The sequence below is a fragment of the Phaethon aethereus genome (genome assembly GCF_964289735.1).
Source record: "Phaethon aethereus genome assembly, chromosome: 12".
Lineage (NCBI taxonomy): Eukaryota > Metazoa > Chordata > Aves > Phaethontiformes > Phaethontidae > Phaethon > Phaethon aethereus.
In genome coordinates this window covers 2,578,053-2,594,222 of record NC_138588.1, presented here as the reverse complement: position 1 = coordinate 2,594,222, position 16,170 = coordinate 2,578,053, and the positions used below count along the sequence as shown (strand labels likewise).

The 16,170-nt window shown below is 40.1% G+C and overlaps 1 protein-coding gene across 1 annotated transcript; it reads right to left on the bottom strand.

The window, feature by feature from the left end:
- Window positions 1-324: 324 nt before the first annotated feature.
- Window positions 325-16,105, bottom strand: TIPIN (TIMELESS interacting protein; the record flags this gene model as incomplete). Its single annotated transcript, XM_082005050.1, has 9 exons — window positions 325-1,367; window positions 1,736-1,933; window positions 3,766-3,829; window positions 4,398-4,520; window positions 5,548-5,623; window positions 6,584-6,671; window positions 7,898-8,080; window positions 8,563-9,206; window positions 15,849-16,105. The coding sequence occupies 9 exons, from the start codon at window positions 16,103-16,105 to the stop codon at window positions 1,207-1,209; spliced, it is 1,794 nt and encodes a 597-aa protein (XP_081861176.1). The 3' UTR covers window positions 325-1,206.
- Between the last annotated feature and the right edge of the window lie 65 nt (window positions 16,106-16,170).

The following is a 16,170-nucleotide window of genomic DNA, read 5'->3' as shown; positions in this document are numbered from 1 at the left end:
CTTTTTTAAAGCAGTCTATTTAAATATTCAAAAGTTCTTTTAATAAGAAACTAAATGTCTATTTTAAATAAGAATAATTTTTATCTGGTTATGAACTTTTAAAAGATTCTATACGTGATAAATCTCATCTTCCAGACTAAAGACAGTGTGGTGACTTCTTTTAACTATCATTCAAAAAGTTAGTTTCCCATGTTGTCCATAAATGAAGTTCTTAAAAAATCTAAGTATCTTCCACTGTAGTTTAGCAAGTTTAACTCCTACTTACAAGGACATAAAAAGCAAACTCCTTCACATCACAATACAGAATTTTGTCTATTGAAAACCCTCAGCTGCACAGCTGGCATAAAATAACACCTGCTGACATTAACTTACTTCATCTGCTGCAAGAGCTACTCTTGTCTTAATTTAGTGTCTAGAAATTCAGGTTCTGTTATGAACAACAGTCCACCCTATGCTGTTGGAGAGGGCCAGCTCAGGGCTTTGCCCTTATGGTGATTCTTGTCCATTCCTCAACAGGGAAAAGCTATTGTGCAAGGAGAAACAGAACTGCTTCAGGCCAGAGAACAGAATCAGTGAAGGAGGGTAACTAATTTGGTCAAAGCCAAAGCATGTGCCCCTGAGGGGATGTACTTGTCTGTGAAGAGATGTCTGACACAAGGGATGGGGAAATTCAGAGGGCCTGCAGTTGTAACAGCCTCATACAAGAATTTCAGGTTTGACTTCTGAAATTTAATAGCTTCCATTTTATAAGAAAAAGACACAGATACTTGATAAACAAAAAAAAAAATCTAGGAGACTTGTTCAGACATCACAGTACCTGCCATTATGTATGCCCTCTATTAAAAAAAACATAAAACCAACACAACTGTAATAGAAACTTCACCTGTCAATATCCCAGTTAATTCAGTTTGACATCAGTTGTAAACGAAATTCAAAGTAGGTCAAAAAACTCACTAACATTTCCTAAAAAATGTTGCAGGAAGTAGAAAAGATGTCCCAAATGCAGATGAAGATCTTTGTTCTGTTTTCCGGTGTGCAGAGTTGCTCATCTGCAGTTTTGAGAAGAGAGTTCTGTCCAACTACACTGATGTCCCATGAAGCTTCTGCAGTCAGAATGCAAAGAGCCATCAACATTTCAATATAATGATGGTACTTGAAACATGGGGGTCTTTTGGTCAAAAAAGTCATTCAAAGTATGGGGAACAGTTACTGCTCTTCACTGGCACATTCCAGTCCTGTATCTCCAGCTTCAGCTTCTGTAACGGCAACCTTCGTTGGTGTAACCTGGGTGTCGTCGATAAGGTCAGTGGGATCCTGAGCAACAGGGGTATTGAACTCCTCTTCTGAGTAACTAGTGGCAAGCTCTGCTGAAAAACAAAACCAAAACCAATTTCCTACTAGGAGAAAACAGTGTTGCTGTGCATTTAACTGCAGTTTCTATCACCAGAATCACAGTCTGCAGAAAAGCCAACTCCAGACATGACCAGCAAGTTGAGTTTCATTTCAAAGACAAAGCTACCACAGCTCGGCATAGCAACCAGGGAAAGCAGTTCTGACTTAGCCTTGGAGGAGTCTTAATTACAGGAACACTTTCTAAATCTGAGTGTTACACATTTTGCTAATTACTAGCAAAGCAATCACTACCCTTTCCTTTAAACTGACTCAGCAGCTCTGCTGTATCAGCTGCTCAGACCCCTGACCTTAACATTAACACTGAAGTTACAGAGTTGATTACCATTTTGTTGCGACTGGCTGTTACACCACATCTTTGCTTGCCTACGTTCCAAGGCCAGCTGCCTGTTCTTCTTGATTCGCTGCTGTTGCTCTTCTGTGAGAGTTGTACCAGAGACAGAATTGAGTTCCTCTGCATTTCCAGAGCAGGAACGTACATCTTCAGTGGCTGTATCCAGTCCGTTGCTTTCCCCTCCACCATCTGGTGAAAAATGAGGGGGTGAGAGGGGCAGAAACTAACACTTTCAACCCAGAGAGATCTACTGCTAAATATCTGTCAAAAGAACATTTTAAAAACATTTATGTTCTACATTTTAAAGTTGTACTGACAGCTAAAGATCATTCTGTAATTTAGTTTTAATGGGCAATTTTCTGCCTAAATATTCAAAGTATACAACAAGTACTTATCAGAGATCCCAAATAATAAATGCCTGAATCTACAGGGGCATAGCTCTATGTACTAAGTTAGCAATCATGAGCTGTGCTTGAAGGTTAAGAAGAGATAGTAAATTGAGGCAATCCTTACTGAAAGGCCAGGTAATTTTCTTCCCACCCCTACCAATACAACACTGTTGTTTGGGAAGTGGCAGGACTAGTTATGGGAATTAGACAGAGGTTCAAGCATTGACATCGAATAGTCAGTTTTGAGTTCAGTGTGCTACTATTATGGAATATTTACTCATTTGCCAACATTAAAACATGCAAAATAGAGGCAGTCCAACTCCATTAGACAAACTTCACCCACCAACAGAGAAGCAGAACACTGTTACAAGAGTACCTAAGGCCAAGTATGCTTGTGCCTCTGCACCACCTTAAGCCTGTGAATAGAGAAGTTAGCTGACAACAAGGTTTTCGTTTTTAATACAATATTCTAGCTTGAGTTTTTATTTCAAGACTGCAAGATACCTACTCAAGATTTTCAACTGAAGACTGACCAGTTGTAGCAGTACACTCGCTAACACAGTTCAAGAACAGCTCAGCACCACACTTGAACGTGCAAGAGTTCAAGACCGTACTTGAACACAAATGTATGGAACCATCGCACAGAAAAATCTGATAACTCTACAGACACTGTCGGCAGGATCCAATTGCTTTACTGTTTGTGGCTGCTTACGGTTGCATTTCAGTTCTAGCAAATGCAGCCAACAGTAAAGACAGCCACACGTCAGTAACTGCCCGAAGGCCCTCCCCACAGGTGAGACAAGGTTTTACCACTGGTTAACTCATCCACCAGAACACCTTTCCCCAGCACTGGCTTGTCTGGAGGCTGAGGTTCACATGAAGATAAACAAGACAATGGGTAAAGAATTGTTTCAAGAGAGACCCAACAGTGGAAGTGTGAACACCTGCAAAGGACCTCAGGAACAACTATGAAATTTGCTCATTTCTGCTAAAGAAGTTTCTTTCAAACTACTATATGAACTCTGCTCCCTCTTTTTATATAAAAAAATTAAAAATTGTATATTTCTAGTCTAAAAACATCATCTGATTGGAAGAGACTCCTGAATTTTCTACTTGTTAGTGGCTGGATTTTGATATTGGAAGAAGAAATACTCAATAGTAGCTATACACCGAGACTGACACACATAACAGCACCCAAAGCATTAATAAGTACTTTTCCTATAAAAGGACACTACACCCTGACTACACGGTCACAGCCTGTATTATAAACAGTATAATGAGTCTTTGATTTCTGCATTAAGAAGATCCAAGAGCTCTTCAGACTGCACACTCACTTAACTGCAGTTTGGGGGGGTTTTTTTGAATAATATTTCTAAATGCTGCTAACAATACCCATTTTCCATTTCCTTTCAGTATACCACAGACTTTTACTTATTTTTTTATATGTATCTGTAGCATTCCAGTCCAAGTACAGTTCAGGTTTGTAATCTTAAGTCTCACAGAGGGTTGGTTTTCAAGTAGAGGACCACTAAACAATTTCTTCTACATTAGAAAAGTGTGTCTGGTCAGTAGGAGAGGAACTAAAGTAATTTTAAGCACTGAACTACTGAACAAACAGCACAATGAGCATACCTTCGTTACTTACGAAGTCTTCATGTAAAATAGGAAGATCAAGTCTAATCCGCTTTAGACAGGTCTGCAAATGAGAGATTAAAATACTGATATTTCATCTGGAACGAAGTATTTTGTGCAACATTGCTGTGTTTTTAGTACTACTCCCAATTTCTCTTTACACTTTATTACTCTGGAAAAAATACTCCTTTCACCACATGTCCTTTTGACCCAAAACTTCTAATGCTGTGGATCATTCTCCTAGTCCTTCATCTATCACCTAGCCAGATGAAGCAGCATTCTTCCTAAGTCTTTTTTTGCAGGTTCAAATGCTAAAACCCAAACAATCAAAACCCCCCAAAACAACCAGTTCTAGCACCTTTAGGCAAGTTACTTTGGTTACAGATGTCCTGATAAAGTCAAAGCCAATTCCCTGAAGTCCTAATTCAAATAAAGAAAGGCTATGTCTAAATGTAAACTTAAATACTGGAAAGAGCTGTTTTTAAGAAGAGAAAAGTTGATTTAAGTAACATTACACTCCTTAGCAGTATGCATAACTTAAGTCATCTTTTTGTTGCATAATTGCTCTCCTAAACCTACCTCTTAGGCTATTCAGTACTGCATGAAGAGAAACTGCCAGCAGCAATACATACCTGAACTTCCTTTTTGCTTCCCAAAGACTCTACTCTGTCAATAAAATCCTCAAACTGCAATTTTGGAAATAGTCTATGAGCCCAGTGTTCCATATGTTGTATGAGCATCTTCAGGTCCTCTGCCTAGAGCATAACACAAGACATCCAGCTAGTAAAAGCTGACTAAGCCAGTAGACTGCAGAAGGAAACGGGACAGTAACATCTCTGAAAACATTAGAACATTAAGCATCTGCAGCTTGAAAGTCTATTGAAAACTTAAGCAATATGAACATGTGGGTAATCTTTCAGCCCATAATCAGGCCTGTAAATGCAATTTCAAACTATGAGAAGAATAGCTATCTGAGCTCAAGAGCATTTGTCAGGCTTCTGAGAAGTTGCCCTTAAGCAACCTAGGTCTGAACCTAGACTGAAAAAAATGCATAGGGGCACAGCTGGCATATATTTTGATGTCTACAACACACAGAAAAACGTATATCTAAATAACCTTATCTAATAAAGATTTCTGCTCAGATCAGCAGTATTGCCTAGTTTCTTTGTGCCTCCAGTTGTTAAGAGAAAACTTATACCATGAATGTTCTCTGTAAACCAGAGACACACAGGCACCCTTGCAAGTGTGCCAATAATCTAATGATATTTAAAGAAAAATAAGCTTTGTATATTTAAGTGTATCCAAAACAATGAGACTGTGGAGAAAATAGTGCTTTCTCTTTGCTTAAGTGGCATGTCACTTTTTTCAATATTAAAAACTTTGGAATAGAGGTGTCACAACAGCCAGAATATTTTCACTAACAGAGGAAACTGATCATGAAATGAGATGGTACAGGCATTCCAGACATAGTAGGCAGCCTTATTAGCCTGCTTCAGGTTAAAAAAATGCTTTCTATGGACAATACTAAAGCAGCACAGACATGATATGCTAGTTTTGAAGTAGAGGAAAATAGTTTTAAGATCAAAACATGGATTTTGTTAAAACATTTGTGTTTGTGTTTTTAAATTTGCAACTACAAACCCTATCAGGTCACATTCAAATACCACTAGAAAGCTGACTAACCAGAGTATAATATTAATTCTCCCCATATCAGATGGGCAGCAATCAATCAAATCTAAATTAACCTCCCAGGAAACAAAACAAAAGCTCACTATGTCTTACCTCATGCCCTTTACCCTTGAACTTTACGTTGTCAAACACGTGCCTTAGGGCTGGAAGGCCTCTTTCTGAAACTAGCCTGGTAATGGGAAATGGGTGAAGTTATTTGAAACCCATACTTGCTTCTTGTAATTAACAATAACACCCCATCCCCCCCCCCCCAAAAAACAAACACCCCTCAAGCACACAAACAAAACCCCTTCATAGTCCTTTAAACAGCATAAAGCTACTTATTTGTAGAATAGTAAATAGTCATTATTTGACTGCAACAGAATTAGAAGGCATTACGAAAATGTACAAAATAGGATGAAGACTGCTGCAAGACCCTGAAAGTCTGCAAAACAGACTTTTTTCTGTTTGTTTTTAAATTCACCATACATGTATTCCTAGTCCAAGGAGCTTTCTGCTTTTGATTACATGGAAAGAAAACTGAATGGGTCAATTCTAGTATCAGCCAAGTAAAACTAGTGGATGCTCTGATTACGCATCTAACCTGTGGTATCACTGACTAGCTTCATCAGTGTATTTAAAATGGAAGAAACGGAAAGCTCAGATTCTTTCCACTTCTTATAAAGAACTTACACCAGTTTTAGTGATAACAACAAAGAAAATATTAAAATGCTTTATCTTTATACAGGTTATCCAGTTTTTACGCAAGTCAGGTGTAAGTGTACTTTAGGTAGTGCCTTAGAGTGAACATTATATTGAGGTTTTATTTTGAAACAGACTAATTTGAGAGAGAAATCTACAGTACTATGTCTGAAGCCAAAATAAAGAAGATCCAGCTGGAAGAAAATCTCTCTTAACGAAGTATTAGCCATGTACTAAGTCCCAGGAGACTTCAAGAAAGTTAGACTAGTAACAGCATCATACAAGTAGGCAAGGAATAAAAAAGCTGAGATACAGCATGCAGGAAGCACTTTCATCTCCAAAACTCTTGGTCTTTGACTTGGCTATGACCAAGCAAGGAGCACAGTAACCTTCATTCTCCCACAGCCATATACCAAATTCATCACAGATATATTCTGTAAAAAATTACCTCTGGGCATCTAGTTTAGGCATTGGTCTTTTAACTGCTTTCCATGTGGCTGCAGCAGAATCCTTTGTTTGTGACTGCTGGTTTCCATCTGGTTCCGATAAAGAAAATAACGTATTTTAAGTATATCATGCAACTGACATCAACCAGAATTGCATCATATAAAGGCAGCACCACAAGTATTTCATTGCAGGTACAGTACTCCAAACAAAGATCTGCATGTTTCACCTTGTTTCTCCCACAAGACAGACTGGAAATAAATCAATCTCTTCAAAATATACCAAGGAATCACCTTTTGTAGCAAAGTAGGTTCCTTGCAAGGGAAATTTCCTACTTTTAGAACTTGTATATTATATTTCTGATGAGAAATGTATGGAGAATAGATGCCACTTCTAAGTTAAGAAACTCAAATTATCGATAAACATAATTTGATAGGTGTGTCCCAAAATTTCCACTGGTAGATCTGAAAGACAGACCTAAACCACTAGCACTGCCTTCAAAAGTAGAGAAAGAGGCAGTGTGTGACCACAATCAATGTGTCTTTTAAGAACCAAAATCCATATACTTTTTGATTAGGGCCAGTATATATTATTTGACTGCAACAGACAAGGCACCACTGACTATCTCATCTCAGAGCTAGTTATCATACTCATTTCTTCGTTTACCTTTTTGTTACTTTGAACATCAGGAATTCAGAAGTTGTCCTTTTCATGTATCAAGGAATTAAATCTATCCAAAATCCTATTTTCTAGTGAACAGACAAAGCAGGGATCAAGGAAAACATATGTCTAACGCTACAGGCAAATATGAGAAGTAAACAATAGTTAAAGTAAAATCTTTATGCTTTTTATTAGCTTGTTTAGTACACCGTAAGATCTTTTCAAATACAAATAATTAAGTTTTACTGTCCTGAAGTGTCTTGGATTTTTCCTAGGCCATATGCCCTACAAAGTCTACCAACATCTCCCTGGAATACTACATGCAACACTCTTACCTCTTCTGAAATCCAAGTCACAAAGTCTAGCTATAGATCATTGCTGTATCATCATCTCTACCAACATTTTGTCAGAAGAGCTTGAATTTTATAAGGATTCATTTGTGTACATATTCTCATGGAATCTACAAAAATACTTTCCCCACAAGCTCGGAAGCATAGAATTAGTAACAATTTAAATTCACAAATTCCTTTCTATCTACACGAGCCTATTTTTATGCAATAAACTCAAGGTAGCGAAGCACACCACCACCACCACTGATTTCACAGCATTTCACTGTCTATACTGCAAAATGGGATCTTTAAGTGTCACAGGTGTTCACCTCCATTAGCCTGAGCCCATTCAACATCATCTCTTCCTGGAGAGGCAGGAGGTGGAAGAGGTGGGAACGTTTCGTCTTCTGTATTCTCATAATCGGGAAGATCAAACAAGTTGTTCTCTAAAGGATCTATCATTGCCACAGATAAGCTTTTTTCCCCTCCTGCAGGAAACACCAAAAGCGTTTAGAAGAGACGCAGAGAGAAGAAAAGGCTGACACAGAAGCAGATAAACACGTTATACACGGTATGTCTACATCTTTTCCAGAAGAAGATTTGCCAACCAGAAAAAATAGCGTCATACAAATTAAGTAGCAGATACCGTACAGGCAGATGACACAATCCAGCCTCACCAGGCCGAATAAAATAAGGGTTTGTCATGTTTCAACTTATCAAAGTTACCTGGGAGTGGCAGGTACGGGTCACAGAACAGAACAAAAATGGATTTCTAAGCAAAGCGCTTCTCCAGACTGCTGTTTTCCCCTCACACCCTTGAGAATCAAAGGCGACGGGGGGGGGGGGGGGGTGGTGATCATTCCTCTGATTTTCAGCTTACCCAGTTAGACACGCAGCCTGAAGGAGGATTCCCCTTTTCCAGCTCCTAAAGCAAAGCCAATTCCAGAGACTTTAGCACATCAGCAGAACCGGGTTCAGGATGACCCGGTCGCACCACGGCTGCGTCGCCGAGGCTTCAGGCACCGCTCTTGTTCAAGGGAAAAGTTGTCTCTCAGTTCCAGTAGCGAGAGGACACCCAAGGCAGCTCCGTCTACATCGACCTTCGGAGGCGAGCTCCCTACCTCCGGGCTGCGAAACCCACGGAGCCGCAAGCAGAGGGAGTCGACAGGGCAGTGAAGGGGCTCACTAGGGTCTGCAGGGCCAAACCTCCAGGGCCACAACCATGTCGGGCGCCACGGAGGCCCGGCTCCCCTCACACCGCCAGAGCAGCCCCGAAGTGCAGTACAGGCACTGAGGGGGGGCTCTCCCTCTCCCGCCGGCGGGAAGCGGGGCGTCCCGCCTGCCTTCTCAGGGAAGACGGGTCCGCGCCGTGCCCCGCGCACACCACAGCGAGCAGCGCCGCCGCTTCCTGCCCCGGCGGGCGGGCAGCGCGCCGGAGAAGTGCCGCGAGAGCCCCAAGTCTCGCGAGCTCCCGGGCGGGTCGGCTGAGGAGAGGGGCCAGCCAGCAAGCGGCTACGTGCCAGAGCGCATGCGTGACACCTCCGCGGCTGTGCTTTTTGGCGCCAAAACCCAATGGGCGGGGCTCTGCGGCTGAGGTGTTTCCCGCGCCTGCTGTCCGGGTGAGCTCTGGTGTCGCCTCTTCAGGTGAAAGTTGCTGGGAATGAGAGTTTTATTCGAAGCACCTAAGGGTGCTAGGCCCCACGATGAATCAGCCCCAGAAAGGGGATTTAAAATAGGATATGTTGAGCCCTTTCTCACTTCCCGACCTCTGAGACAAGGACTTCCAGGACAGGAAGTGATCCTGAGCTTTTCTCCATACAGGTACTGGCGAGAACCTTCTGGTAATTTAAAACTAAGTTGTTTGCAATTGTCCAGGCTGTAATAAATACACCCAGCTCTCTGAGATTTGGCAGCTGTGTGCATAAAATGCCATTTAAAGGCTTGGACTGCAGGCTGCAGAAACAATAGGAGAGAGGCTCCTGGCTACAGTCTCCGGTGCTGTTGCATCTGGAAAATTCTGGTTTTGTATTTTTATGGCTCAGTCCATGGAAGTGTATCTGACTTAAATTGTAGGCTCTTCATTTAAGCAGAATGAAAGAAATTAATGTCAAATATTAATAGGAATTGGTTTTCGTTATTCTTCTATAAGTTCAAATTGCACATACAATGTTTCTGGTAATTGAATGTATTTCTTCTAATATGACAAAATCAATTGCAGTTGCTTTCCGGTTAAAAAAAGTATTATCCTTTACTCAAAATTATTTTACCAGTTAATGTTTAAAATCTATATTCCCGAATGCAGCAGCAACTTTTGTAGTCAAGAATATGTTAAATATAGGGAGAACACATTAATGGATTTGTTAGCATTGAATCCATTTATCTTATCTACATTATCTAACTAGATATGGCCAATTTCTTCAATTGACTGACACATATGAAGTAGGAAAATAAACACAAAGATCTTGATCAAGTGCCGCTAATTTACAGCTCAAAACACTGCAAAAATTTGTGTGATGTAAAATGACTGAAAATCAAATGTCCATGTGATGAGCTCTTTGCATTGAAAATAACAGTCACTGTTTATATTCAAAAATCTTTACAAACAAATTAATTGGGTTTTGGGTGTAGCCTAAATATCTGATTCATAACTATTAGTGTGATACATCTTTTCATCTAAATGTTTTCCTTAGTATTTAATGCGGGGAGCGGGGTGTGTGTATGTGTGAAGTAATTGGATTTTAAATACTTAGGTGATGTCAGCTGAACTTATTAGAGTTCAAAATTCCATTAAGGCCCTGCATATTTCCTGCAAAATCAGCTGGTAAGAGAAAAGAAATAGCATAGCAGGGTTCTCTGGGAGCAAAGGCAGGCAGAAGGTAGTATTAATTTACGTGGCTGGCAGTCTCCATATTCCCAGGTCTGCATAAGCAGAGCTCTATCCTGTGATGAGGTTTTGTCTCTGCCAGAACAGGTAGATAACAGATATGAAAAAAGTGCTGGTAAGGTATAAAAAATACTATACAAAGGTTAAAGCAGAAGATCATTTACAATCTCTGCAGAGGAGTACAGTGTTATAAAACCTACCATATTTATGCAACTTTGATTAATCAATATTTTTGAAGATTGTTTAATTAGAGGCTGGACCTGATGACCTAGGTTGTTCTTTCCAGTCCTGTGTTCCTAATTAAATGAAAAGCATATGCTGGCAGGCATTGATTATTGTTTTTTCCTCAGGAAATGAATAACCAGCCACATGCTGACAAAATAATAAGTCAAGGAAGAAAAAAAAACCCCACATAACTTGCCTCTCTTCTAGAAAACACTTCTGTTTTCTCGTTTAGGTGAAATGGAAATACTACTTTTTTCTGTATTGAGTAGTGTAATTTCATTAGAAAAACTGCAGAAAATTAGCACCTTATTTTATATTTCGGTCTCATTTTCTGTTTTATATTACACATAATATATGGCAAAGAGAATCTGTAAAATGGATAATTGGCTGCTTCTACCTTTGAAAGGTCTTACTCCTATGGGAGTAGTATTTGTTCTCCAAAAAACCTTTAATTATTATGCTGGCAGAGCTGTTCATGCAATAAACCCTAGGCAAAACTGGTACCACTGTAGCTGTGTTAGTGGGAGATCACATCTTACAGATTGAGCAAACTTCAGCTATTTGTAATTTACACCTTGCTAATCTAATCTAACCTGAATGTTATATAGTCATCTTAAACATTAATTTCTAAGCTTTTACTATATTACTAAACATTTAAGATTGTGTTCTGATCCACAGTGTTCTTTTCAATCCCTGCTTCTTGAGGAAAACAAGATGTGCAAGACAGGTTGTGCTCTCTGGCTGTTTGAAGGTCAGTCTGTCCGTCTTCTAATAATTCTTGATCCTGTTGGGTAATTGCACTCAAATTTGAATCAGGCTTCTTAAATTCCAATTCCATTGCTTACAGGACTAATTATTTCCTTAAATTGCTTTGTTAACCACTAAATAGATTAAGAAGTATTAAATCTTACAAATAAAAATTAGCGTGCCTATGTTTTGGCAGTAAAATATGCAGCTTTACATGGCAATTGAGTTTTAAAAGTTGGGTTCATTTAGTGATGTACTAATCTATATAGTAATCATGTTTTCCTTTTCATGCAAGGAACTAGGCAAAATTCAGATTTCCATGAGGGGGGAAAAAGTGGTAATGAAGACAAGCTGCTTTGTTCCTTTTCTATTTACAGAGACATATTTTAGTTCTATTTTTCCAAGCAGTGGTGGAATCAATAATAAATCAGAAAGTCTCCCTGCTCAGAAGCCTTTCATAGAAATTACACTACCTTGTATTTTTTCTTCATCTTTTCCTCTGTGATGCGCCTTCAGAAACACCTGTTTGTAAAGCAAAACGCAGTTCCTTCCGCGGAGAATATTCAAATTCCCAAAACACGTGTTTTGTTTTGGCTGGGGAAGTAAGCTTAATTTTTAGTTGCAAACGCACAGAAGTTAAACCTATTTGTTTTACAGAAGTTCCAACCAACCTACAACAATCTTGAAACATTTTAAATGTGCTGTATAATCATATAAAAGAAAGCTGGTCATTCAGTATGCTTATGTAGATCAGTATGAGAACCATGATAAAAAATCAACAACAAAACACATCAGGTGTCTTATGAGGCTTAGAGCAAAGCTCAGAGGCCACCCAGCTCTTGGGTCCCTCTAAGGTCCCGGGGTACGATAGCACCTGAGGAACTCAGCAGCAGCAGTTACACAGGAATGATTCCTGCAGTGGCATCAATCCATACACCTGTGACTTTATTTCTATATTCAGTCAATTCAAAATGTCTTTGTTTTCATGCTATTGGTCAAAGAGATGAGTGAATTCAGTAATTTTTCAAAGATTCCACAGTACTGTGTTTGCAGTGCAAGTATAAAGTGCTCCCTCCTCCCAGAGGAGGGAGCTTTCTCTTAATAGCTGGAATTGGATGGAGGGAGCGTGTCTTTGAACGGCAAAACTGTGAAAATAATAATTTAATCTGTTCTACTTTAGAAATGCGTAAGATGTTAGGAATGGTATAGCATTTTTGCATAACATATTTTGCACTTTGATTAAAAATATTATTTTACTTTTACAAACCACAGAAAATTAAAACATATGGAATTCAGAGTGATTCTTTATACAAACTATTTACAATATAAGTTTTGTTATGGAATTTACTCTGCCCTTTTACTGTCAGCTGAGACAATCAATGTGATCCACACTTCTTTATTCCTGTGTTTCAAAAATTCTGCATACCAAAACCTCTGTTTTCAGTAGGTATGTCCAGTCATTCATCTGCAATCAGCCAGTTTGTGTAGGCTTTTTTTCTGATGGAGAAAACCAAACAATGTTACAAGGAGAAAAATAATTCAAACTCTGTATGAAAATTCACAACTAAAATTCTTATTTGTTCAGTCCAAATATTTAAAAGAAAATAAAAACTTCCTTGCAATAATCTTTTCAGAGAAAAAGAGGCCATACTTTGCAACACAGTAGAATAACTATAATTGCGCAACTTGTGGGCAATTACGGCATAGTGCAACTGCAGTTATATGGGCTTGTACAGTAATTGTGTGTTCAATACCTGTCTAATATTCACATGTTCTCTGCAAGGGACTTCAGTGTTTCAGACAAAGGAGTCCTTGCGTTTCTCCACACATAGCTGTGGAAAGAGAGAAACAACCTCAACTCTAACTCCCAGCCTTCTTCAGGAAAAAAAAAATCTGATTTTAGCATAGAAAGACTTGATATGACTTACAGTCATGACTTACTGTAAATGCTAGTCATTCAATTTTACTGTAGCATCTTAATCCTGTGGCAAAAAAGAAAGGAAAATGACATATAATTAAAAATTCTCCACTATATAAATCCTGATTTCTTAAGTTTTAATTTCTGTCTGAATCAACTCGTTGGAGTATAAAACCCGCCCACAGTTGTAAAGAAGTTATTAACTCAAGGGATGTATTCATATGTCAGCATTGTATAAGAAAAAGAGTATATTGCTTCAAAAGTTAGGACATTTCAGCAAAAACTGCGTTTCATGGAATACGTGGTAAAGAGCATGTGACTGAGAACTGACTCAGAAGATGGAGGTCACTGCCCTGAAACCACAGGCACAGCGTTCGTTGCAGGCAGTGAATGCAGCAGGAGCTTGTGAACAGTTTCCACTCCTCGCCCAGAGACGCGAACACAGTTCCGAGGCTGCCGCTGGAGCAGCTGCCTAGCAAGGAGGAAAGGCATTTCTAGGCATTGATCTTTTTCTGCTCCTTGGCAAGAGAAAGAAAGCACAGAAATATAATGCCAGTTACAGTGGTCAGTGCTGGAACTGCGAAGGAAACTGATTTTTCACTCTTCTACCCAGTACCAAGCCATTAACCACCACCTCAGCACGAAGTCATTCCGTACAACTTCAGTTCTTGGCTCATGTGTGTCTGTGAGAGATTTCATTTACCACTGAAGTAAATTTATGAGTAAATTCAGAGTCTTTTCTCCTAGATGTGTCACATTGTTGACAGATAGAGCACTGTACAGTACAAAAACTTGCAGTAGCAGTGGGGAGAATTTCTCAGCTATGTCAGAAAGCAGAAGAAATCTGCAAGCCTTTGTGAATGGGCAACTTCTTGGGGTACAGGGCTTAGAAGAGTTTTCATCTTACTTCTGCAGTTGTCAAAAAAAGCACAAACTTCACCAAACTCTACAGCATCTCAGCAGTAGAGGCAGGATTTTAATGTCGCTCTGTTCACAAGAGTCAAATACACATAATTCCTTTTATCTCCTGAATCTTATCATATGATTAGCATATGAATGTCATAGTTTTAAGCACTGCACATGTGTAATATCCAGATTGGCTTTGGGCCATTGGCAGTACTTTAATATTCCGCCCCCGCCCCCCCGCCAAGATCTGCAACTAAATAACAGGAATCTTTACATTTAAATTCTCCCTCTTGGAAAGAGAACTGGTACAGAGGAGCAGCTGCTACTGACTGACAAAAAAGGCTATCTGTTACTACATAGGCCATGTTGCCTACCCCAGAAGAGGCCACCACTGGACTGGGGCAAGGACATCAGCTGGATTTACCGAAGGCCCGTCAGCCACTTTGTAACAGGCTGACAGTGTTCCAGGCTGACTGACGGGCACTGTTCAGCTGGACAGAGCACAGCTGGCCGGGCCCAGCTGAGCTGTCAATAGACATCGTCATCCCACCTTTTGCCACCACTTCTCCAGTGGGGTCCCTTGGCTCCCACTGCTCTTAATGGTATGGTCCTCTAGTGTGGCCTGGCAGACTTATTTTCTAAAAAATCAGTACTTTAGATCTGTGAAAGCAAGTTGATGTTAAAGCCGAGCAGTGTTCAGTGTCAGTCCCAGCATGGAAGCTTTTTTCCAACAGTAAGTTGGCTTTTGTTCTCTGAAATTTTAACCTCATATTTATGTTTTTCTCCCCACAATTACCCTTATAAAAGAGGCAGTGTTCTTTCCATGGCATGGGGTTGCAGCCATGCTGCCTAATGGTTCAGGACTTGCATGCTCAGGGCTTCTATGGCTAACCTTAAAACTGTTAAAGAAGCAGTGGGTCCATAAAGTACAATCCATATACATACGATTCATATACAACATGTTTTTTTTTAAATTTTATTTTATAAATCATACTTTCTCAGCCATACGTTCTTGCTTTTGTATGCCAAAACGTGATAGAGAGCTCCTGGAAAATAAAATTTTGTTGGTTATATTTTTAGTTTTTCACTAAAATAATGTAATTACAAAAACCTAGAGCACCCCAAAGTCATAGTGATGTCAGGCAGAACTTCACAGAAGCACACACACGTAAACCCATCATCACATTAACGCATGAAATATATGTGATCAAATCTGGCTGTTCCTAGTAGCTGCAGCAGTGCTTTAACATCAGCAGCCTGGGCATTTCATTTTCATACTCATTTTACTGTTTATACTTAACAGTTTTGTAACTGTAATCCTCAGTTTCAGTTTTTAATTCAGACATTTGCTTTGGGAAAAATTTAGCAGCTGTTAGTAGCCCAAACCGAGGCTTATGTTTTAATTATGATTACAGTAGTTTCCACATCGGGGTACGTTGATGACTGTGTACGGCGGAGAGAAACGATTAAAAAAACGCTCCATAAAACATCCTTGTAACAATGGGGGTTTCTCTGCGGAGAAAACGACATCGCTTGTTGGAAGCGGCTATTTTAAGTAATCGCTATGATAATTCTCAAAAAAAAAAACCAACCCAAAAACTTTAAGCTAGAGCCATAAGCGGTATGAACGGGACGGACGCGGCGGAGTCGGCCGGTACTGGTATCGGGAGGGGAGCGACTCGCCCGCGCCGCCTCCGCCCCGGGACGTGCGAGCCCCGCAGCTGCGGGCAGCGAGCAGTGAGGGCAGGGCTTCAGGTGGGCTTCTCTTCCCCCACTGCGCGTGCGCTTGCCCACCGCGCCTGCGCACTGGGCGGGCCGGGGAGCTGCGCGCAGGCGCAGTCCCAAAGAAGGGCACATTTTGAGCCCGGGCAGTTTTCGCCGTCGGGAGGTGTTGGGAGGGAGCTCGGTGCTGCTTCGTTGGG